Raw genomic sequence first — 24,901 nt, forward strand, 5'->3', positions numbered from 1 at the left:
CATCGTCGTCGTCACTGTCGTAGTATTAGCACACATACACACCGTTACGTTCATCGCAACCTGCCTCCCGGGGAGGGAAGTACGTAGACACGTTACCGTGCGTTACGTTACACCATCCAAGCAAGCCGCCTTAGCAACGGGCGGTTCAGCTCAGCGGCAGCGTGGTCATTCCGATTGCAGTCTTCGGGCGTGCAGGTTGTGTGCATCCGGTTCGCTCCTTGTTCCTGCCGCTCGCTTGTTGTTTGTGGCAGCTTTCCACCGCCCATCCTCCCGTCGCTACAGTGCGCTGCGGGTGTTGTGATCGAGCTTGTTCGCAGGGGAACACTATTTGGTACGATATACGAGTTGTGATTTCGGGGTAGCGATATCAAAAAGGAAAGTGTAACAAAAGTGAAAAGTGTGTGATAAAGTCCGTACTTTTTAGGGGAGTTTATTGAATTGTGCGCGTGCGTGTGTGTGTGTGTGTGTGTGGGCGAGAGGTAGGAAATGGATGACAATTTCCACAGCATCGATCGTGTCGCGTAGAGTTTGATGGGCGAGCGAAGTGCACACGAAACGGAAAACGCAACACAGAGTGACCAAATATTGAAGTGCTAAGCGAAAGTGATTACAGCACTCATCTTCGCATTGTAACAAGAGTGTGTGTGTGTGTGTCTGTGTGTATATTTGTTTGCGGCAAGTGTGATAATATTCGAGTTTATTTTCCTCCTTCTTCTTCCGGTTCACAACCATCTTTCAACAATCCGCGTGTGTGTGTATGTGTTTACTCTTAAAGCGCCGCCTGGTTGTGTAACATAACAATCTCTTTCCAATTGAATGCTTTTGCCTGGTTAAGACGCGCTGCAAAGAGAAAACGTAACCCGTGGCAACGGAAAGTGGCCAATCGGGGCCGCCAGTTTTGTGTTGTTAAATCAAAGGAGGCACAATATACTCCCGGTGCAGCAACAAAACAGCTCGACAATGAAGCGCAACAGGAGCTGGTCCGGATGGAGCATCAGCGTGGTGTTGCTGCTGGTAGCTCTTCTGCATTGTAGCGCCACCGGTGGGCAGGAGGCGAACGGGTCGCTTGCGCAGCCGGAAGGAACCAACCAAAGCATCAACTTCTCGTTCGATCGGTTGATACTGCTCGAGGAAAAGCTGACCGTGTTCGACATCAAACGCATCGCCAGCGGGTGGAGCACGCTGCGGCCCCGTCTTAGCGGCACGTGCGGCGACCAGATGACGCAGTATCTGCTGGGCCTGCAGGAGGAGAAGCTTTGGGCGCTAAAGAGTGAGTTGAATGAATTTCCCTTAAAACTGTCGTTTGTTTTGAAGTGCCAAACCCGTTCCGTTCCACTCAGTCACATTACACTTGTAGCGCGTGGACCTTACAACTGTATTTCCTGCGGACAAGCAGGAAAAAGGTCGTAAAAGACAAATAGCAAATAGACTCCGTTTGTTTCACCCTTTTTCCCCCTCTCTCTCTCTCTCTCTCTCTCTCTTAATGGATATGTTCCAGCTCAGTTAGTATGACTTAATTTTTTGCACCCGTCTGTGTCTGTGGGTCAGGAAAAGCTACGGCCTTCCTGACCAGAAACATCCTTCCCGGGACCAATTGTAACGCGTGTAATGACGCGCATCAAACTACTGTTTCCACCCAATGCCGCCCTTTTTTCTGCTGCTGCTGCTGTTGTTGTCCGTTGCTGTTGTGCGAAATGTTTGTTATGCGGTGGTGTGATTTTCTTCACATGCCACCCATGCCATTTCTTCACCCTCACTCGGCCCCACGGCCCTGTGTTGCACTTTTAGTCACTGCGCCGTTGCGTTGCTGCTGCTGCTGCCGCTTGGGGGTGAGCTGAGCCGTTTTAGTGGCATAATGTCATAATGACGGCATTGGCAGGCGGCTCTTCCCCTCCCCCCCTCCCTTCTTCGTTTGATGTAGAAACAAATCGACCAACAACAGCAACAAGCCGAAGAAACCCTTCCCATCCCTTCCTTCGCTTTCAATCCGCTGCGAGGGAAAAAATGCAATTCAGGCCATGGTGAGGATCAATCGATCGTCTTTCTTTCTTTCTTTCTTTCGCGTTCCTTTCCGTGTTGTTGGGGGGAGTTTTTTTCACACACCATCAAAGAAAAACGAAATGAAAATGTCTTGATATCCACACATGGACAGACACGCTTTAGCCCACACACCACTGTAGGGAGGTGGGTGGTGCAATGGAGCGGCATAGCGATCACCGGGATGGGTATGGGAAGGGAAGGGAGGGGAAGGGGGAGGGGATAGTGCAACAGATGGCGTGTCGGGTGGCCCCAATGATGGCGAAAGCTTACATAATTTCGTGCACAAACCTAACACTTTTCAATCGGCCTTTGCCGGAGGGAGGGACGGGTGGTGGGTTGGTGTGTGGGGTTTTCCCTTTTGCTTTTCCTTTGGTTTGGTTGCTTGTTGTTGCTGCTTCTGCATTGGACTGTGTGATTCTGTGTGGAGGAAGGTGTTTTTTTGTCTGTTTGCTGATGATATGATGGCTCCCTTGGGCTGTGGGTCGAGCAGTTGATTGCGATTGAAGGTGATTAGGGTCGGAATGGGATTGATTCTTTTTTCGTGTGATGTGCCACAAAAAAACACACACTATCATGGCTTTAAGATCTCTCATGGGGGGTTTTTCTCATTTAAGATCGTTTTGTCATTTCACAACGATCGGTATCGGTATCGGTGATCTTGAGCCACTTGTCAAGAAATTAATTGGCACTACTATAATTTACCTTTTTTTGTGTGTCTTAGAAAGGAAAAATCGTACAAAACTTGATTACTCAATCACTGAAACGTCCTCAAGATCGTCGATCGTAATAGTGTCGTTTTTTTTGTTGCCGTTTGTTATTGTTAGTGAGAACTGAGTAGAAAACTGCAGCTTACCGAACAAACAACAAACCTACCCTTGTCCAGCCACCGTTCAGGCGCAGCTTAGCTAGCTAAGCCATTCCCCGGCCAAATGCACACGTTTGTTTGCTCCGGGCGCGCTTGTTTGGTTGGGCCATTAGTGGCTGATGCAGCAAACTCCCCTTACAACGGCTGAACTGTGGTCGTACCAACGGTGGATAAAGTGGTTGTAATGCAATAAAGCAGCGATCTGGTTGGGGCGTCTATCTCTTTCTCTCTGGGCAAATACTCGTTTCCTGGCGTAGTGCCGGGTATTTGTTCCGCGGGGCCACTATATTCCAACTTGTAGGGAATAATATCCTCTTCGATGCTCTCCTCACGTGAGTGGCGCAATTTTTGCATTGAAAATCACAAATCGAACCTAAAACACTGCGCCGTGGTAGGTCATACAGAGCGAGGTGATTATTATAATAATTGATTAGAGTTTTCTGTCAAGGTTTTTGTTTGTGTGTGGCGTACACAAAAGCAGGTTTGGTTTCGCTTTTCGATGCATGATGTGAGCAGCGATCACGTACGAAAGATTCCCACGAGCATCAAAACGTTTGATTTTCATCATAATTCCATCGCGTATCAGCGTATAAGCTAATAGCAAACCAATTGGAATGCTGCAATTTGCCTTGATAGTATTGATTTGTCTTTATTTAGCAAACATGAATACTCATTCATTTCTTTTAAGGTTATGTTTTATTGTTTATCTCGTATCTGAGACAATCGGTGCATGAATCATTCCCCAATGCAGGCTGGAAAATGAATTTTCCCCATTGAAAAGGGAAACAGCAACCAACAAAGAACTTATTCGAATGTGTTTTCCCCATTCAAAATAACGCTTTTTTATCAATCGAGCCTTTCTTTGTTCGGATTAGCTCGCATCGAAATTTGCATACCGGTTTTTGTGCTGTGTGTGGTTACTTCTTTATGCTTCACTCTTCATTTTGCACATTCGGGCGATAAAATTTGCTTCTTTGCAAGGCCATTGCCATAAGGAATGGAGTTTAGAATATTTCCGGAACATTCCATCGTCGCACCATCGAGCGAAATAACTGTCCTGCCACGTCTTTCACCTTCTTTGTGTTGCGATTTAAGATAAGAAGAGGTTTTAAGCAAATCGCATCGCAAAAGCAACCATCCACAACCGACCATCTCTCTCGGCGCAAAATGTGGTCAAACGACATGTTTGCCTTCTTCCGGCTAGTCGTGAACTCTGTCGCTAGGAGGGAAGACAACGACGACGACGACGACGACAATCTGCACAGCTTGCGTGCGTACACAGGTACCTGATTTGAAGTTCAAACCTGATCGATCGCAAAAAGTGAAACTAATGGAGTGGAATCGCACTCCCCAGTGTAAGCCCCCGCCCCCCGGCTGCCAAGTGGCTAATGATCGACTCTTCGGATCGACCATTGTGTGACGATCGCTTCCTGTGTGAAGCGAAAATGGTGCAATCATGTCATCCCATAAAAGTGTCCAGATGCTCCAGAAAGAGCAGAAAGGACTGAGCTGTTGACATTTGAGGGCTGCTCGGACAGGAAAAGTCGTCACGCGCCACCGTCGCATGCTGTTAAACTATTTCACCATACACACACACACACACACACCGTTGGGCCGTTCCCTAGTCCCCGCGTTGGCTTCGGTTGAACACCAAATCCACAAACGGACCGTACCGAATGTGTATTCATAATTTCTCTCACCACGGCCCACAGCACAGGCTGACTGACTGACTCAATCGAAAACGAAGAGCGGGGGGAGACCGATCGCGCGTAATAGCAAATGCGTAACAACACAGATCCTCCCGCTCCAACTCGTTCCCCTTTCCACTTCGTTCCCTCCGCTCTGCACTGCATCCGTGGCCCCATTCGATTTCTTCACCGGCTTCAGCTGAATGGGTTGTATACACACACACAGACAGACAGACACACGGTTGAGTTGTGTTCAAACCCCTTCTGTCTCAATCATCATCCACCACCACCGCCGGTTTTCCCAACTCAACTTCCAAACCTCAACCCCCCCCCCCCCTCCCAAGACGACCGCTGCAACGGACCATGGTGGCCACAATGTGAGCCGCGTGCGCGTGTTACGTCACATCCAAATACGAAAAAGTGAAAACGAAAGTACGAAAGGAGAGTGCTTTCGGTGCATACAGGTAGACATAACCCTTGGGTGACGAGCACCACTGTCCTGACGCTCATCCCTTAAAAGAGCGATGCAGATAGTCTGTTTGGGTGTTGAACGGAGGATTGTCAAGGTGCGCAACAGTCCCGATGTGGGGTTTGTCTTGTGACAGTGAAACAAAAACCCCGTACTTCCAGCAGGTTCCGCCCATTCGAAGGTTTTGGGATGCGCTTCCAGCGGGACGACAATGGGCGGAAGGGAAAACCTGTTTCTTGTGCATTTTCCATTTCGATCAACAATGATCGTTGAATTTTTCCCTCTTTTGTGGGTTTTCTTCGTGCTTCTTCCCCCCTACCCCCTCTCCCTTTTTTGCTCAAATCGAACCAAACGTGATGCAACAGTCTCGGTGGGCTTTAATGGGCAGCATTCCGTTTTACATTTGCTTTGTCATTTGTCGAACCCCGATGGGTAACGGAGTAACACCCCCGTGCCAAAAGCAAGACATAATATTGTTATCATACACTGGCCACTCCGTGTGTGTGTGTGACTGTGTTTATTTTTTTCTTCAACTCGACAAAAGAAGGTCACATGGGTTGTGCGCGGCGTTTCGCCCAAGGCACACATTGGAGCGCATGGCTCGCTGAGCGCTGTGTTAGGATGAGCGGGTTTTTGAAGTTAACAAATTCGTAGGGAAAACCCCCCTTTCCGTGGTTGTAACAGTTTTATAAAACTAAATAGAAAGGTACGAAATCGAAATAAAATCAAAGGTTCAGTGTTCCATTTTTTCAGGGGTTCGTCTTCTCTTTTTGGGGCAGTCGCACGTTGAAGTTCTTTGTTTTGTTCGAAGTAAATTAGTGCCCCGTTCAAGACTACATTTAATTTCCCTTTCATTTCACAGCTTTGCTTACCCAAAATCAATCAAATCGGTAACGCTTGGGTATCGTCCGGCATGTAACGGGTTGTGTGCGTGTGTTTGGGTTTTTTTGTGTTGTTTCGCTTGCTTTGCAGGCATCTTCGCAGGTGGCAGTGGGGGATGATGATATGTATAGCCAACGCACAGTGGAGAAGGTGCAGTGCAAGGGGGGAGTGCAGTCAAAATTTAGGTCATTGTTTTAAGGTAGCGTGCGCTTGGGAGCTTTACCAGATGAAATCTGGCGGGTTTTTTCGTTGCTGTTTGTTGTGGTTCAGTGCTAGCGAGCTGGTTTGTGGGTTGCTGATGATGATGATGATGAGGTGTTGCGTGTACGCTGGCTGTATCGTCATCTTTGAATCATCAGTGTAGAGGTCTCAGCCGACCTTTGCTCTCTCTTCGGTGGCTCCACACACGCGCTGGAGAAACTGAAGGGCTTCTGAGCCAAGGCGCCCTTTTGAAAATCATGAATTTCAAAAAAGCTTACAAAATTATGCTGCCCCAGATTGAGTGTATGTGTGTGTGGGAGCAAGCAGAGACAACTTTGTACATGATAAGGAAACAGTAACGATCCTTTGCTTCGCTCTCGTGATTTTGCTCTCGAACGATCTTTTATTCAGCGTCGCCGCGAGACAGACAGACAGACAAGCGCCTCGGGAGAAATTTCGGCAAGACTGTGCAATGACCATTGCGAAAGTCTCTAACAACTCTGTCTCCGTCGAACTGTGTCACTGTACGCCCGACCGCACTGGCGGCAATAATTGTCTCGTACGCATCCCCCAAAGGCTTTCTTTCCTTACGATCGTCCGATCGCCGTTTGCCAATTTTTTGCCCGTTTAACCCAGTGGCCATGAATTTTTCGACATCGATGCAATTTGCAGTGTCTGTGACCCGCTTTCCACAGTAGCTCCCCTCACTTATACATAACCCTCCAGGGCAGGGTAGAAAAGTGTATGATTGACGTATAGCTCACGTTCGATTAATCCGTCCATCGTCCTCGTCGGGCGGCGGTTTGAAACATTCGTCATCAGACCAAGGTCCTTTCGGCGAGCAGAGGGGAAGATCCAAGGTCCGGTTTTTTGTTTCAAAAAGGCGGGAAAGTGGATGCGGCATAACTAGCTGAATGAATGATCCGTTAACAATGCTGCCCGGGTGGCCCCATATATGCGTTGACTTTGACACGTCGTTTGTTCATCATTGTGCATTCCACGAGCATCCGAAATCGTGCTTCGTAATCGCCGGCCTGGGGGACACCCAGGAGTGGGTCTGTTTACTTTTTGTCCCATTTCATTTTCCCCTTTCTTGGAAATTTCAATGTCAACCGAAAATGTTGTTGATGCCCTTCCCCCCCCCCCCCCGGCGTAGTCCTGATCGCCGGGAATCGGGTTCGTAGTGTATGGGCTGGCTGGGCAAGGGAAGCAAATCACTGTGCATACAATTGTGGCACTTTTGCTGCACAGTCTTGACACACAAAATAAACCCCCCTCCCCCCTCCCACTTGAGGGAAGCTGTGCGAATGAGAAGACATTTTTTGTGTGTTTATGTAGGTAGTAGAAGCTTCCAAAAAAATATAACTCTCTCTCTCTCTCTCTTAACCAGACTCTTGCAACTCCTTCTTTGGCCCGGGGTAGCTCGTTAATGTTTCGTCCTTGAGCTCATCCAAGCTGTGTGTGACTGTGTGTGTGTCTTGGTAGTGCGCAGTGGTAGTTGGGTTTGCCTTTAAAACGAGCACACCACTAAGGGCTCACGGGGGACTTTCGAAAGTTTGTTGCATTGTAGCCGTGCAATTGCCTTCGGTTTCGTTGGTGTCGTTTTTGCATGCCTTTTTATCTTCCCCAATTGCAACGATTGTCACTTACACACACAAACACACACACACGCGACCACTGTACGGGTCGGTTGGGGATTACATAAAGGAAAGGTAACGAACGGCCTTTGCCGCACGGTGGCATGGTGCAGCTCATTATCCGTTGCACCAGAAGAAGGACGTCGGTACAAGGGTCGTACCGAAGGTGTTCGATTGCTATTCAAAACGGTTGGATCGCCATGCATCGTCTACATTAGCTCACATGCATGTACGACCGGTCAAAACCACTAATCTCGACGGAGACAAACATTAAATTGCCCCGCTGTAACCGCTAATCCCACACCGGGAACTGCACGGACTGGCCTAATAAGTCACTAGCACCAAACCGCCAAACCAGAAAGGGGAAAGGGGTGCATGCTAGAAAATGGGTCAGTGTAGTGGTCGCGTAATCGCGTCCACCGCCACAGCTGTCTTGCATTTTGGCGCAACATCTGTGAGAGTGAGTGTTTTTGTTGCTGTTGCTTCCACCTGCGCCCAAAGCCGCGCAACGATATATTCGCCCTGATGATTAAGGAAAGCACCGAAGCCGCAAGCGGTGGTGAAATGATGCAAAAAAAAAAAACTGTGAAAATAGACACACGCAATCAGCGGTGTGACGGGAATGCGGTCCGAAGCGCAAGATGAAGGCGGTTATGCGAACGTATCGTCGCCGTCGCCGTTGTCGTCGTAAGCTTTGGTTTGTGTGCTAGGCCAGCAAAACAGGATCGCCCGCTTCGCGGTTGGCTAACGAACTGAGAAATGTTTGCCTGACCGATTTTTGTTTTCCCCGTTTGGCCATAACCGGGACGTCGAGCATTACGTCAGAATGGCATGATCGTTGGTTGGATGGACGAGATCCCACTAAGGGGAGGGTGTATGGCTTCGTTAGATGTGACACTTTGTGACTGTTTACGAAACGGCCGAAACTGTCGCGACTATTTATTTGGTGAATCAATGTGTGTCAATCAAGGTTCCCGGCTGCGCGAGGGAAAGACTCCAAGAAGCGTGATCTTTGCAACAGAAAGTGAATGGAGAATTTAAGTAAGGTCGTTCCGGTGCAGCTTTGGTGCAGCCGGGAGTGAACGGAGACAGAGCTCAGTCGGGACAGTTCTTTCAGTTCAGTAGGATGCTTGATGTCCGAGGTCTACGGGTAATGGTGAGGCTTTTCAAGGGAATTGCAGTACTCTCCGTGCCTGAGTTCTGAGCGTTGTTCCAGATCTTTCGATACCAACTGCCGACTGGGGCGAGGGAACAACAAAAGTTGGGTAAAGTCTTCAGCTAAAGTCTTGCATCACGGAAGCAGATGACTAGCGAGAGATGAGTTCTCGTACAACAATCGGAAGAGGACGTTCAGGTGATTTCAGCTTTCGAAAGTGTTTGCCAACCAGTTAACCTTCTGCCGAGTTTTTACCGAGGGTCATTGACTGATTGAGCACGTGTGCTCACACCCTCCACCAAGAATAAAAGATGCTCCACGAAGACAATGAATTGATGCTGACGGTTGAAGAATATAATTGTGTCATTTTTCATCTCAACAGTATGATATTAATCTTGGACCGTTGCAAAGATAAATGTCAAGCAGTAAACATTCGTTTTTTTTTGCGCGGCAAATTCTCAAGGACAGATCGATCAGTCGGAACTGGATGTCCTTTTCGGCATTTAATGCATTCAAAGAAACGAAAAGATGTAAATTTTTCGCACACTGTTTGTTCTGGCTAGCCATTGTGAGTTATTTTTAAGCTTAAATTATTCAATGATAATCACCCCGCACGAGCGCCGAGTCTAGCCGAGGTGATGTCCTGCGACGGAATAGCTCAATACGTTATCAGGTTTATGGGGACTAACAATTAGCGAGAGCCTTGGGGCACTTTCCTTGTTCGACCCGTGTATTTGTGTGTGTGTGTGTTGGGACTGACAATATCACACGGAAGCCACACACACACAGAGATCGAGTAGGGGGCGTTGCGTGGTGATTAAACCGACAGCGACAGTGGCTAATGGAGGTCCCAGGCGAGCATCGAAACACCTTCACCTTGCGTAGGGAGTCACGGAAAGCCACGGAGGGCACGCCGGTGCAGCTTTTATGGGATGGGAATGATGTGATGCTGTGATTGCACGCTGAGGAGGGAAGCAAAGGAGGAATGCAAGAAGAAGATTGATTTATGCCACCAAACGATAAACAATTTAGATGTCTCAAGGTTGCGGTGCGGCACTGGGTGCGGCTGTATCATCTGTCACGCGTTTATTGTGAACGTCCGAGCAGCGAGTGATGATGAATTGCATACAGGTTTAATGTGATCTCTTGAATGAAAGTAACTGAAGTAACTTGCATAACGAATGCTAACACCTTTTCTTCTTCTTCCCTTTGCCTTGCTACAGTGGATGACTCATCGGGCAAGTACACGAAAGGGTTCTTCTGGGGCAACAACTACTGGACGGGCTCGATGGACCAGTGCTCGTACATCCACCAGAACGATAGCGACTCCGACCCGGCACCGAAGAAGAAGGGCCGCAACACGGACATCACCTACATCAACGGCAACTTCCTCGGTTCGTCCGAGATGGAGCACCAGAATCCTCCGTTCGTGCCCGGCTTCTATATGGCGAAAATTCTCATCAACGGCACCGAATCATTCAATGCGGTAAGTTATTATTTTTTTTGAGGGGAAGATGCGATCCTCTAATGATCGTGTTGCTGATGTGTCTTTTGCGATTTGCAGATTCGTACCGTCGTGGTGGGACTTTGTCTGCCGAGTGGTTGCAGCATTGCCGATGTAGAAACACTGCTCAAGCTGGACATCGATCGGCGGCACGTTGATCAGGAGCTGGTTGGTGTACGATCGCCCACGTTGAACAATTTCTCGCTGTGGGACGATTTTACCTTCCGGATCTTATTGTACGTAGCAATGCAGACGTCGCGATTATCATTTATAAAGCTCACTGGCTTACCTTTTCCTTTTCCCCACTTTTGCAGCGTCTTTTCGGTGATCGTCGTGATTCTGCTGATCAGCGGTACCGGATACGATCTTGTCCTGCGCCGCCGCTACAAAGCCAAGATGCGCATCAAGAGCTACTGCAAGGAGCTGACCGGGGATATGACGAACGGGTTGGGCTGCACGACGTACGATCTGACGCACCGCGAGCCGGAAGAGAACGGCAAAGGTAACTGCACGGTTATCCGAGTACCGACGAGCGTTAACAATAACAACTCCGATGAGAACCTTGCCGTGGAGCTGACCGCAACGGAGGAAACCAAGTTGAGTAAGTTCCGCCCGGTCGGATCGGTGTTCTTGGATCGTCTCCGAGTTGTGTGTGTATGTGTGTGTGTGTGTGTGTGGGTCTGTAGTTTTGTGTGTATGTTTCTGCACAATGTCCAGGAACTCCTGTGCACACTTCCAAAGCAGTGTTAGCTTCTGGAGAGTCAACAAAGTAACTAACAAACTTAACCCCCAAAAAATTGCACCCGAGTGTGTGCTAATATGTGTGCTTCGCTAACAGTTGGTTGGTGTTGGGTCCATTGCACAACTTTGTGTGCTTTTTAACCAGTAAGAGAAGGCACAGAGTTCTGATGTGTTTGTTTTGTGTCCCATTTTTTACAAAGGTTTGTGGGCTGAGCTGCTCCTATCATTCTCGGTGGTGACCAACTTTAAGGCGATCTGTGACAAAAATGTCGGAAACGATACCATTCCCTCCATTCACGGTCTTCGTGCCATCTCTATGGCGTGGGTCATTCTGGGTAAGTTGATCTGAGGTGCAGAAGAGACGAGTACGTTCACTAATTCATTCTCTTATGGCAGGCCACACGATGATCGTCGTGTTCAAGTACTCCGACAACATGGAGCTGCGCAAGGTGGTGGAGAAAGAGTTCCTGTTCCAGATCGTGCTGAACGGTGCGTACAGTGTGGATACGTTCTTCTTCATCAGTGGCTTCCTCGTGTCGTTCATCTACTTCCGCACGAATGCGAAGGGTAAGCTGGAGAAGCTGACCAAGGGTGTGAGCGAGTTTACGGCCGGAACGTTCCACTTCTTCGGGCTGGTTGGCTATCGTTTTGTGAGGTAAGGAAGATGGCTTACGCCTCCAACAAGAGATTGGGTAATGACGATGAATGAACATTCTTACAGATTGACTGCCCCTTACCTGTACGTACTCGGAGTGGTGGAGGTTGTGATGCGTTATCTGGAGCAGAATTCCGTGTTTGAACCACCGACGCAGGATCACATCAACTGTCCAAAGTACTGGTGGCGTAACATTCTGTACATCAACACCCTTTTCCCAGTGGAGCAGATGGTAGGATCAGTTGTTCTTTGATGACTGCAAAGAGCATCCAGTATATCGATTCTTTCTCTCTCACTTTTAGTGTATGCTGTGGAGTTGGTACTTGGCGGATGACACCCAGTTCTACATCATCGGTGCCCTGATACTGATCATTGCCGTTCGACACTTTAAGTTTGCTGCCACAATGATGTCCGTGTTTATGGTATCGGCCTGGGCGACTACGGCCTACATCGCCTTCTCCAACAACCACATGCCCGATGCGGATGATCCGTTCGCTCTGTTTGACAAGATCTACGACAAACCCTGGACGCGTCTGGGACCGTACCTGGTGGGAATGAGTGTTGGGTGGATTCTGTTCAAAACGAACTGCAAGATCAAGATGTCTTTGGTAAGGACAAAGAGAGAGCGAGCAAGAGGAAGTGCCTGGAAGGGTTGTAACGTTAATGCTCTTCTCGATTGCAGCTCACCGTTATCTCAGGTTGGGTAACTTCCACGATGATGATGCTGTATCTGCTGTTCGGTCTGTACAACACGACACTCACACAGACGGCGGCTGCCGCGTACAGTTCGCTCAGCCATACCGGCTGGGCGATCGGCTGTGGCTGGGTCATCGTTGCCTGCTCGTCGGGCTACGGTGGATGGGTCAACAAGCTACTGTCCACTCCGATTCTGTATCCGTTCTCGCGTGTCACATACTGTGCCTACCTGGTACATCCAATCATCAACCGAATATTCGCCCTCGAGTCTGACTCTCCCATCCACATGACGCCAAATGCGCTGGTAAGAGAAGCGGCAATACATCAGCGGAGAGTGTTTGCATTCTAACTTCCTTTTGAATTTCTTTGCACTTCCCTCATAGGCCACCGTCTACCTGGGCCAGGTGGTATCGTCCTACGTGCTTGCATTTATCATCTCGCTCTCGTTCGAGGCGCCCGTCGTAACGATGCTGAAAATACTGTCGCCGAACCGCAAGAAACGCATCTAAGCGTGATGCCGCAATCATCCCTCAAACCAAAACTCACAATTCCCTCCCTCTGTCCCTCCAATCGTTCGCGTTGGCCGCGTCCCACGAGGACTAGCTGCTGCTTTGGTTTATCTGTGTTCGGTTTGTGGCTCCGTACCGCAGTACCTGCTAGCCTATTGGTGTGATTTTTCCGCTTATTTGTGTGAGCATATCTCTCTGTGTGTGTGCATGCGTGTGTTTCTGCGTGGAAGGAACACTGAGCTTCAGTTGATACATCTACCATTTCGGAGGAGGGGGCGGATAGACGACAGGCGCATCCTGGCCCATCCCCTGCAACAAAGACAGAGATAACGAGAACGAGAGGGACAAACCGTATACATTTACTATACAATAACTACTAGCAAGGGTGATTTCTGTTCTGCATGCCTATGGCAGGCATGGTTCATAGTAGGACTAGTTGGATAAGTATAATATAGAGATATACCGTATGAAAACTGTGCTCAGTAAGTGTTTTGTTACAGTAACTTAGACTGATCGTGACCGATAGGCGATGTGTAAAATGTAAATATATTTTGGGTGTGAAAACATATTTAACAAAATGACGCTGTTGAGTGAATTTGATTGAGCGTTGTTGTTTGATGACATTAAAATTGAGATTTATGGGTTATTCGTCTAGTAATGGGGCCTGTCCTGATTGTAACGCACAAGGGCTCGATTCTTGACTCGATTGCCACGTTAGTTGAAGGCAAATTAAAGCACATTTTAAAGATCTCCTATTTTTGTCCTATTTTTGAAAATGAACCTTATTTTGAAGACACTGAACACAGATTAAAGCAGGATTGGTGAAAACAAACAACAAAGCGACGAACCCTTTCTCGATTCTGCAATTGCTGCACAGCAAATTGTGCTACTAGATTTGTGTCTTCGGTATCGTATAACACACTAGTTGTATAACACTATCGAGGCATACAAAATGGTTTGTGTACAGGCTGTGGGTCATACGCTGTTTGCATACCTTTCAGGGGCAAAGGGAAAATACACGCAACGATGTATGCAAACTGATTTATGACATGAACTTTGTGATGAAAGTTAATTTGTTTTATTTTAATACATTATAAATTTACAAAACACAACTTTAATTTCTCATTTAAAAAACAAAACCAAATATCGTAAGAGCATTTATTTACTTTTAAAATCATGCAGGTTCCTCGCTTCACCGCCCGTGCAAGTCTTATGTAATAGAAACGTCAAAAAATCGAGCCCACTCGTAGCGCCAACGCCAGCTTCGCTCTCCCGAGTGATCAATCGTCACACAGTCAACTATTTCTCTCACACACACACACCCATACTCAGCAAGACAAGGGACCCCCCAAAACACAATCGAAAAGCTCTCCGTCGGAAAACACGGTCACTGATCTTTCTTGCTCAAATGCGATCGTGAGAGAAGGTGCGTATGCGTAGGTGAGCCTAGAGAGAGAGAGATACTTGCGAGCGAGGCAAAACTTGTTTTCTACAACCCAAAGCCCGTCAGTGAGAGGTTGGAGCTGGCAAGAGCAACAACTCCATCTTTGACGAGGTGCTTTCGGGCGCGCGTTGCGCCGTGTGCTGGCTGGCTGCTGTGCTGTTTTGTTACCTTGGGTCATATCCCACCGTCTTCTCTGTTTTGTGTTCGTGTACTCTCTAAACGCCCCCCCCTCCTCATCCGTTCTGTGCGGAACGGTACTGTACCAGCTGTTCTTCGAAAGTTGATTGGAAAAAAGGTAAACTAATTTGGGTGGAAAATTAAACACCCCTGCTGCTGGAAAAATGCAGCGAAGAATGCAGTGTCCGTTGGTTGTGTGAATGTGTGAGCAAAGCAAGGGAAGGTGGTGGAAAGAAATACACACACAAAAAAGCATAAAAGCTCCCATCGATCGCGTCCCCCCCCCGGGCAAGGGTGAAGTGTTTTAAACTGCCATCTTCTGTCCCCTCGTTCGTTTCGTTCGTGCAGCTTCATTTCGCTATCACGCTTTCTCGCTTTCCCGCTGTGGCAGCGGTGCATTTGTGTCGGGTGTGTTTGTGTGTGTGTTGTTTTGCTCGAACCACACGGTGGTGGTGATTTGATTTTCCTTCGCCTCTTTCTGCACATCTAACCCCCCGCTTTGCTTGCTTCAAACGGGGGGTTAGAGTGTAAGTGCATGTGGTTGTGTGTATGTGTGCATGTGTGAGTGACCGTTCAGCTTACAACCACTGCAATGAACGGGTGAAAAAGTGAATGTAAAAGTGAAATAATAACAATCGCTAATAATTGCTAACGTTGTGTGTATTGCAGTGGCAGCGAAACACCAAAAAAAAAAAGTGCTCGACTCACATTCCACCCAGCTTGGTACTGCTGGATTGGATGGAATTTCCCCCCATCGAAAGGGACCGTGTAGCGAAGACTCGCTAAAGTGACTACTCGAACACAGACTGCATTTTCGCAAACGACACTGCCAGCAAAGAGGTAAGTGTGTTCGAGGGGAAAACAATAATTCGAGCAGTGATCGTCTTCCCTCCCTTTTCGACGATCACTTATATAAAGCTAATCATTTTCAAACAGCAAGCAGCGATGAGACCATCGCTTACTTTCGGTTACCGTACCGTTGTGTTGTGGTGTGTGCATTGAAGCGATCGTTGTTTCCGTCTTCATTAGTGTCGTTTGTGCAGCTGTGCTCGAAATGGCTGCTGATCGTAGCTAGTACATCCATCACATTTGTCACCTTTTTTAAAACGCCTCAGTAAATGCAAATTGCAGAAAGTGTTTCCGCATTGCATTGCTTACCCTAACCAGCGACAGCGAGGTCATGCAATAATTGTCATAAAAGTATAGATGTATTGTAAAACTTTCCTCTCTCCCAAACACCAACAACATCCCAGCCGCGGCTTAGTGATTCGCCAACTGATCCAACCCACAATGCGCACAAATACACAGGCACCCACTCGACTGGACGGCAACAACCTTGAATCGAATCGAAGCGCGAAGCGGGATTGAATTCCGTCCACCGTTTGTCGCGATGGACGCGTCGTTTCAGCAGTACCACCCCCTGTGAAGGGGGCCGCGAACGAGTTTCCTCATTGGGCGTTCGCCGTGGGAGCTTGTGCTTACCGTACGTGGGTGCAGATACTGCTTTGCAGACTAACTGCGGAGCTTCTGACCCGAGGCAGTAGAGGATCTGTGTGCGTTTTTACACCACAGAAGTGGGTACCATTTTCCTCTCCACACTACAACAGAGAGCATCGGCCGATTATTCATCTCTTGTGAGCCCCAAAACGGAGCGACACACACACACACACAGTTGGACGCAGTGTGGAAGTGTGGTTTGAAAAGCAGCTGACCGTGTTCGGTCCATTTATGTCAAGCACGGTCGCGCTGGTATGACCTATGACGTCGAAAGAAGCAGAAGGATTGAGGATGTGGTAGGCTAATCTGGTTAGGTTTTTGGCCTTTGCCGAGACCTACGCACACAGTGCCGAACACAAGAACAAGCACAAGAACAGGTTCTGGCCTGTTCTCCTCCCTCCCCATGCTTTGCATCGAATTGATCCCTTCAATTATGATTGACGGCGGGAGCAAATCGCCGAAAGGCACAATGATTGATGTTTGGCGATCTTTTAATACCAGCCCCAGTCACGACGAAGCCGTTCGCAGCAGCATTTATAAGATGAAGGGATCTACGATCGTCGACGATCGTCGGCTGTAAACCTCGGACCCGCCGCTCCGTGTGTCGGTGATAATTATATAATTTTCAGCAACCCCAACCTCCCAACGGTACACATAATCCCAATTGTCGCGTCGTTGGCTGAAGCCATGCGCCAAAATGGCGTCGGACGAAGTGTGAAGCAGAAAAGAAAAGAAAATAACGCGCGCCTTGAACGGGGTTTTGTGTGCGCGAGCGCGCGTAGGTTGACCCTGTGGAAGCCTATTTTTGCATGCACTCTCCGTACTCCCCCACAGGAACTCCACTTGCTGTGCCCTTCCCCTTTCAGTTCCCCCTGGTGTGCGTTCTTTGTGCGCCGCGACGATCACCACCAGCACGGCGACCAAAGGGAGAAGGAACAGGATCGTATTTAATCTGCTCGGAACAAAAAGGGGAATGTGGAGTTGGACACCACCATGGGGGGGGAGGGGGGGGGGGGTTTGTGTGCCCGAACAAACCGGTTTCTTCGCGAACGCCACGGAACGATCGGAGCTGCATTGCAATTTTCGCCCAGGATTAGCCCACGGGAGAACGCGCGGGTCCGGCAACATTCTCGGTTGCGCTCCGGTTCTGTTTGATTGATGACCTGAGGAGACCATTATTGCCACGGTGCAAAAGTGCTACAAGTGAGTCTGAGGTGTATTTTTATGACATCTTATGAAACTTTAAAAAAAGGCCTGACAAGCATTTCTTTCCCTTCGACTTCGGTTACAAAAAAAAAGAAGGAGGCGGAAACGTTTTAAGCAAATTATAGGTTTCTTGCTGTCGTTTGTGGTTAGGAAGGAATTTCTTTCTTCTATAAATTATTTCTCACTCCACTCCTTATGTACCGCGAAGCAGTGCAACCAAACAACTCGTTAAAGCTCGTTGATTTACTCTCATTTTGGCGCCCCCTTTTGGTTTAGTTGAAGCACTAGCAGCGGAAGCGGAATGGTGTGGAGAAGACAGAGAGAGAAAGAGAGAGAGAGAGATAAAATCCACCAACACCCTCAGCGCTTGAGACCGAGCCAAGTACTGCCAAGGGTAAACTGTGCCCGTGTAAAGTGCCTAAATGAAGGCCACAGTAGGCATCAGCGAGCCAGCCGCTCGATGTTCTATTTCGTTCCCATTTTCGCGTGTTGTATTTTCTAACGGGGGTTCGTCGCTTGATGCCAAGCTTACACACCGAGTGCTGGCATCCCAAAGCGTCCCACTTTTCTCCGGGCATGGCGGGGGGTATGTTTTGTCGCCGCGTGTGGGAGAAGAGGAAATAAAAGGGGGAAGGGAGTAGGAAGCTTGTCTTAACAATTTTGGGCACATCGGCACATGAACGGTGAAATCCAGCTTGCTTGGATGCCAGCCTTAGTGTACGTTCGTTGTAGCTCTGCTCCCTTGTCGTGTGAAGTTGACGTCATCGTGGTGAGACAATCGGGCGGGCGAAATTGTCAAAATGGTGTTGTTGGCTACACTCTCGGAGCCGATTTGAAGAGGGAATCCGTTTGCCGAACAGGAAGGCAATCATTCATCAAGTGGTGGAAAAACAACTCTCCAATCACGTACCTGTGGAAGTTCTTGAATGATTCATAGTCCATTAGGCCCCCACTTGCATAAGCCCACATCAGACTGGCTGGGGGACACATCCACATCGTTCTAGGTAACGCGCGTGACCGCATCCACGCTTCATCCGGTCAAAGCATCAGCAGTGGAGAATAAATATTACCCACCCATTAGGAATGACAATTTCATTGGAATTCCGCCAAGGGGTTGATTGCTTAGCGACGACGACGAACCCTCACTCTCTGAGGTGTGTGTGTCTGCGTGTGTGTGCGCGTGTGTCTATAGCAACGAAGATCTCGCACACTAAGACACACTATTTACATTGCAAAATACTACCTTCGGTTCGATGAGATGAACCATTGAACAACACACTGTGCACTGTGGAGGGCACTGGGTGCGCTAGAAACATTTCTCATCGTGTGCATGCGCACATACACACACACACACTCACCTCACCATCGACCCTGTTCCAATTGAGCTGAGGGTGCCGTCCCACACACACGCATCTGCGTGAGAGGGTCGTGCCGAAGCCGAAACTTCAGACAATGCCGTCATCGTGGCGGTGGATTGATAAGTGACTGGGAATGCTTTACTTTGAAAGCTTTACTTTACTTCATTTTTAATCTGTAAAAAAGCAATTTCGAAGTCCAGCAATCTAATGTTGAGCTTTTGAATTTGTTGAAAACGAGCCAATCCTGTATGAACATCCACGCACTAAGATGGGTAAAGCGTTGCTCAATATGATTGTACCTATTCCCAGTGCCCAGCGCGCAATTCGTTCGCTGTAATTGGGTGCACACATTGTATGCGCTTTGATTCTGCGTACCGGGGTTGCGTATACCCTGTTGGAGTCTTTCGTGTAGGCGGCTTCTAATTGTGTGTCTGGTGCGTATGTTGCAATACACCGTCCGGGCGGGGAGTTCGATTCTGATAAACCAGATAATGCAGCTGCGATTCTGTGGAAGTCGTGAAAGACGGGTTTTTGCATATCGCAAGTCTCCGCACCGATCGTTGGTGCCGCTCGTAAATCGGCAGCTCGTGCGCGATCGAACACCCTGCGGCCATGGTATCGAACCAAGCAAGCAAGCAAGCAAGCGAACTCCATCAACTCCAAGCTGACCGACCAGCAAGCCGTCCAGAGTCGTACCACCATTATTGAACCGTGTTGTTGGTGCGCTGGTGCTGAACGCGCATGACGTGTGCAACCGGTTTCGATTGCGCAAAAATGTCATGTCCATTTTTGTCGGGGATTTTGTACACTGTTTTTCCTTTCCTCTTTGCCACGAACGCAGACATGTTGTTGCAAAGGTATGGAGAAGAAAGACAGAGAGACATGAGCACACACACACACACACACAGAAAGGCCCGGTTGGTGAAGCCAAGGCACACGGCACACCGAAGCCTGTGCAGTGTGCGCTTTAGACCATACCATAAAATGGCAAAGCAAACAGCAGCAGCAGCAGTAGCAAAAACTAAAAAGTATTAAAGTCACGGACGCATCGATCGATTCGGAAGAATGGGTAAATATCAGTAAAAGGATTGGGGCGAAATATCATCCAAATAAAAACACACGAAAAATGAAAGTATCAAAGCACCGTCGGGGCAGGGAAGTGAGCTGCAAAGTCATTATAGTAAAGCAGACGCCCCCTTCCATCACCCGACAGCTGTTTCAGTTGGTTGGCTTTTTTCCATTAATTATTACACTACGCGATCGCGATCGCGCAGCTCCACATAATGACAGCAAGAGCAGCAGGCTTCGTTGGCTCGTTATCGAAGGTGTTTTTCGATCGAAATTGGTAATGAAGAGCTTATAAAATGGAAAAATAGAAATTAATAATGGCTTGCTATTGTACGAATTTCCTGGTTTAGCGCTTGTTTATAACGATAATCCATCAATATTTCGATTGAATCCGGTTCGAAGGACCAAAACTGAAAATACTCGATCATCCATAATTCACACCCTGCAAAAACCCCCTTTTCTCCCTCACAGATGAGATCGATGAGAAGCTTAATCCTATTGGCCTGTGCTGTGGTAGTGGTGTGGTGGCCGGAAAGGTCACACGCCCAATCGAACTATGCCTCGCAGGCCAACAGCATCGAGTACCAGGGCGAAGGTCTGCCGGAAGAAGCCACCCTGGATGGAAAGGTAAAGGTTTTGCGGTTCAATTTCCCCCTCCATCATGAATTGTTCTCACCCATTCGCTCTCTCTCCTCCCCCCTTCCCCCTCAGGTTACGAAACTGGACGATCTGAGCCCGATCATCTTCCTGAATCGAACGAAAGCGGCACTGAACTGTGCCGCCGGCTTCATGCAGGTGGAGCTAAAGTTTAACGAACCGTTCTACGGTAAGGCGTACGCCGACTACGATCGCAACAGCGCGTGCCAGACGAGCGGCAAGGGTGATCTGAGCTACCGGATCGATCTGCCGCTGAAAGGATGTGGAACGAAGCAGGTAAGCAGCATTGGGAGAGGAAGTAGAAGAAGTGGTGCGATTGATTGTGATTTTTGATTTGATTCGTCGTCCTTGGCCGCGCAGGGACCGCAACGAGTTTTCACCAACAACATTGTGGTACGGTTCCATCCCGGGCTCGAGATGGATGGGGACGAGATCATCACGATCGTGTGTCGCTATCCACCACCGGTAGCTCCCATTCCCGCTGGTCTGCCAGCTCCAATGTAAGTGTGATAGATAGATGCTTTAGAGTCAGCGAGATATTGACAACTCTTTCGGACTTGCAGCATTAACGAACCCGCGATCGTTGAGCCACCGCTGAAAGGTATCCAGATCCTGTTCATTATCTGCGCCATCATGTTCCTCACGTTGCTGCTGCTAGGGTTGGGTGTGTCCTACTACTGCCTGCGCCGCCGTCCGATACCGATCGTGCGTCGTGTCGTGCACGTTGGCAGCGGATCCGAGATTACTGCCCTGGAAAGCGGAAGCATAGGTAATGGGGAAAGGGAAGGAGTTCTGTTGGAGGGGTGGGACAATTAACTGGGTGACTCTCTGACTCTTTGATGCACGCAGTCACAACTGGCGCGTTCGGCCCGCCTGGGCGCGCTGTAACAATCACACACACTCTTTTTCTAACGATTCGTTTCATTCGTTCTCTCTAAAATCGTTGCGCCGTCTAAACTCTAAACCACGCCAAATCGCACCAAAAAACCCCACCATCAACCATCTCTCTCTCTGGCACCAACCTGGCACACACTGTCTGTACTGTCTGTACTACCACGTCCACCACCACCACTACCCAACGTGACCGGATGGGCCTGGAACAGGAAGCGTGTCCGGGTTCAAGGTGGCCCGGCCGGTGGTGGCCGTCCCGCCACCGATCCAGAGCTCGTCCGGCAGCGAAGGTGCGCTCATCCCCTCGGACTACCCGAGCGAGTCGCAGTCCGAGAACGAGGAGGTCGAGACGGGCTCGCTGCCGGTCAGCTCGCGCGGCAGCAGCAGTGCGTACGAGAACGGCGCCTACGTGCACGACGGCATCAGCCTGGCGTCGGCCGACCACCATGCGTACGGGCAGACGCACGAGCTGCATCTGGCCGGGGCGGCACTGCCCCCCTCGCCCAAGTTCGACATCCAGGTGCGGGTGAAGCGCTCCCCGCCGCCACCGTCCTCGCTGCCGTCGTCGATGAGCGGATCGTCCGTGTCGGACACGGAAAGCAACAGCAGCACGCTCATCAGCCATGGGGGCGATCGGAACAACCTGTCGACGATACTGGAGACGCAGGAAGACCGGGACAGCGTGATGACCACCGAATCGATGGCCGCGGACGGTGCCCAGTCCCACTTTACGTACGTGCCGGAGCTGCACACCGTCCCGGCGCACCTCGACTACCCGCCCAGTCCGCCGCCGATTCCGCGCTATAATACCACGGTTAATATACATGCCAATAAGCACCCGACCCCACCGATCCACCCTGCCACCCTTCCACTCCCGTTAATCCTACCCCCGTCTCCCGAACCATTGCTGCAAAATGTCATGAGCGTTACGAGATATTCATCAACGAAAACAATGAACGTATGCCGTGGTAGCTTGATGCTCATTGCTGATACTCAATGAAAGGGCGTCATGACATGCCGAACGCGATATTCTGACTGACAAGCTGTGCTTAATGCCGGCGTCAGCATAATCATGACTTTTTCTGGCTGTGAACAGTACTGACAAATGTCATTGTTTCAGTCACCAACAGTCATGACTGCAACGACACTCAAATCAGCTCACGTACACTACTGAGATGATCAGACGTGAGTCTCAAACAGTTGATGGATAAATCACATGCTTGGTGGCATTTTGTTGAGCACTCTTGATCACTCACTTGGTCACGACACTCTTGGAACATACTTGGCGTGTGGTCCCAAGCAACAAAATGAGCATTCTTTATCGCTCTGCCTGTTTTGATGGTCTGTCGGATCGAACAGAACGAGAATCACCGACTGAAAATGTCACATCCAAGTGACTGACAGAAGAGTTGGTTGCACACAATGTCACCAAGCATGTATTGGTCATATCAACTGTTCGAGTCTCACCTCTGATCATCACAGTACATGACTTTTTTTGTTTTAGTCTGAATTTGTCATGAATATGTCAGTGACATTTTGCAGTATATTTTGCACAGTAAAAAAAGTCATGACATAATGACTGACCAAGCGATGGTCGCAAAAATGACACAAAACATGCATTGATCACACCAATCGTTTTGAGTATCACCTCTAATTATCGCAATTGCGTACGTGACGCTGACATGGATTTTGTTTCAGTCAGCAGTTTATTTATGACATTGATAGTGACATTTTGCAGCACTGCTCCCAAGAAATTGATCCAAAGCCTTATTGCACCGCATCACATTACACTAACTTTGAAATTTTGTGTTTTTGTCCGGACCCCCCCCCCCCCCCCTCTCTCTCTCTCTCTCTCTCTCTCTCTCTCTTGCCTTCTCACCCACAAACACCTTGCCGTCCCTTCCACCACACCCCCTCACCCCCATTCACATACAGGTAACGACCACCAATCGACGCTGGCTGGAGGTACCGGATGGGCCACGCGCCCACGACACACACTCGCTGACCGAGCTCGTGGACGCGTCGCACCTCTACCAGCTAACCGCCGGCACGCACGTCACCACCGATCGCCACACTAACCGGGCGGAGGACGCGGTGCAGCAGCTGCCCGAGCCACCGATCGCCGTGTACAAAAAGCCTGAACTCAAGTCTCACGTTGTAGATGATCTGTTCCTCACGACCGTCACCGAGCGCACCACGATCGAGGACGTCGAGCGGCACAAGCGGCTGGTGACGGAGTACAAGGCCCGCCCGGTGCCAGTGCCCGCCCCACCACCACCGCCACCGCCGGTCGATCCGACCTGGGACGTTACGATCCGCAACTACGAGGCGCAGCGTCAGCGCCAGTGGGAAGACTTCTCGGACGTGTCGAGCGCATCCGGTGCACCGTCCGTGGCGTCGGCCAGTATGCCGGTGCCGTCCTCCACCTATCTGCCGAGCGCGTACGCGGCGGATGAGCTGCGCAGCCCCGAGCTGGTGGGCAATATGAAGCCGGTGGAGCTGCCGCCGGAGGATCGCTCCGTGTCGAACTGGGACGTGCTGATACGGGTGCTGCAGGAGGTGGACATGCCGGACACGTCGATCTCGACGGCCGCCCTGCACACGGAGCTGCACCGTTACCCGCTGCAGCGGCAGCTCAGCTACGACGACAAGCTCAAGTGGAAGGAGATCATTACGACTGAATCGACACTGCGGTAAGCATCGCGCTACATCACTGTTTGATGGTCACTAAATGGGCCCTTTATGTTTGCGACCATTTCCAGCACGATGCTGTCGGAGGCGACGGTTCGGGAGGACTTCGAGCGCATCCGGTCGGATGCACGGTACGAGAACCTGTTCGAGCCCCGCTCCTGGGACGTCATTATCCGCATCCTGGCCCCGCCCGAGGACGTCGAGCTGCGCCAGTCGAAGCGCAGCAAGAAGCGCGAAACCTGGGACACACGCTCCCGCCGCAGCTCGCTGCCGACGCTGTACGAGTACGACAGCGATGGCGACTCGTCCGTGCGTACGATCACGCAGGAGCCGCAGCTGGTGGCGGCGACCACCAATCTCGCGTACGGCGCCCATGCCGGTTCGCTCGCTAGTGGATCGCGGTCGCGCCGTACCTCCCGCTCGTCCTACAACTCGAACAACATCGACATGCGCTCCATGTCGGAGGTGATCGTGGACTTTGGGCGGATGGCGGGTGGGCCGGGCCGGTCGGGCAGCGGTGGCGAACCGTCGGAGGAGGGCAGCTCGTACATTGTGTCGCACAGCAAGGCCTACTTCGATGATGATGATGACGACGAGGAGGATCAGCGGTACGATCAGCGGTCGCTGCAGCGATCGCTAAGCCATCCGAGCTTGGCCCGATCGGCCAGCGAGTTTACGGAGCGTTGGATCATCCCGGAGGACCATATGGATCTGCGCGCTGATTCGGAGGTGGTAAGCGGGAAAAAAGCGGTATCTGTGGGAAAGTGTGTCTAATGTTTGGGTGTACATTCAACAGAACAATTCGTCCATGTACGGCTCGGGCACGATGGATGTGGACACGCGGACGACCTACATCAAGCAGAGTCGCA

The 24,901-nt window shown here is 49.9% G+C and overlaps 2 protein-coding genes across 4 annotated transcripts in view; both read left to right on the forward strand.

Annotated features, from left to right (window-relative positions):
- Window positions 1–152: 152 nt before the first annotated feature.
- On the forward strand, window positions 153–13,604 carry LOC121589740 (nose resistant to fluoxetine protein 6). Its single transcript, XM_041908851.1, has 10 exons — window positions 153–1,270; window positions 10,162–10,424; window positions 10,503–10,678; window positions 10,757–11,043; window positions 11,384–11,518; window positions 11,580–11,838; window positions 11,905–12,070; window positions 12,141–12,446; window positions 12,521–12,838; window positions 12,918–13,604. The coding sequence occupies exons 1-10, from the start codon at window positions 961–963 to the stop codon at window positions 13,041–13,043; spliced, it is 2,346 nt and encodes a 781-aa protein (XP_041764785.1). The 5' UTR covers window positions 153–960; the 3' UTR covers window positions 13,044–13,604.
- Window positions 13,605–14,532: 928 nt separating this feature from the next.
- Window positions 14,533–24,901, forward strand: part of LOC121588539 — an 11,345-nt gene continuing 976 nt past the window's right edge. The window contains exons 1-10 of one of the 3 annotated variants that reach the window (XM_041906593.1): window positions 14,533–14,782; window positions 15,334–15,504; window positions 20,265–20,420; window positions 20,505–20,726; window positions 20,811–20,950; window positions 21,014–21,219; window positions 21,554–22,155; window positions 23,277–24,034; window positions 24,104–24,764; window positions 24,829–24,901. The exon at window positions 24,829–24,901 is cut by the window's right edge and continues 976 nt beyond it. In XM_041906593.1, coding sequence (XP_041762527.1) covers window positions 20,265–20,420; window positions 20,505–20,726; window positions 20,811–20,950; window positions 21,014–21,219; window positions 21,554–22,155; window positions 23,277–24,034; window positions 24,104–24,764; window positions 24,829–24,901 — 2,818 coding nt within the window. In that variant the 5' untranslated portion in view covers window positions 14,533–14,782; window positions 15,334–15,504. The remainder of the gene's footprint in view (window positions 14,783–15,333; window positions 15,505–20,264; window positions 20,421–20,504; window positions 20,727–20,810; window positions 20,951–21,013; window positions 21,220–21,553; window positions 22,156–23,276; window positions 24,035–24,103; window positions 24,765–24,828) is intronic. The other 2 variants (XM_041906595.1, XM_041906594.1) reach the window with 2 other exon arrangements.

This window comes from Anopheles merus, chromosome 2R (assembly GCF_017562075.2).
Source record: "Anopheles merus strain MAF chromosome 2R, AmerM5.1, whole genome shotgun sequence".
Classification (NCBI taxonomy): Eukaryota; Metazoa; Arthropoda; class Insecta; order Diptera; family Culicidae; genus Anopheles; species Anopheles merus.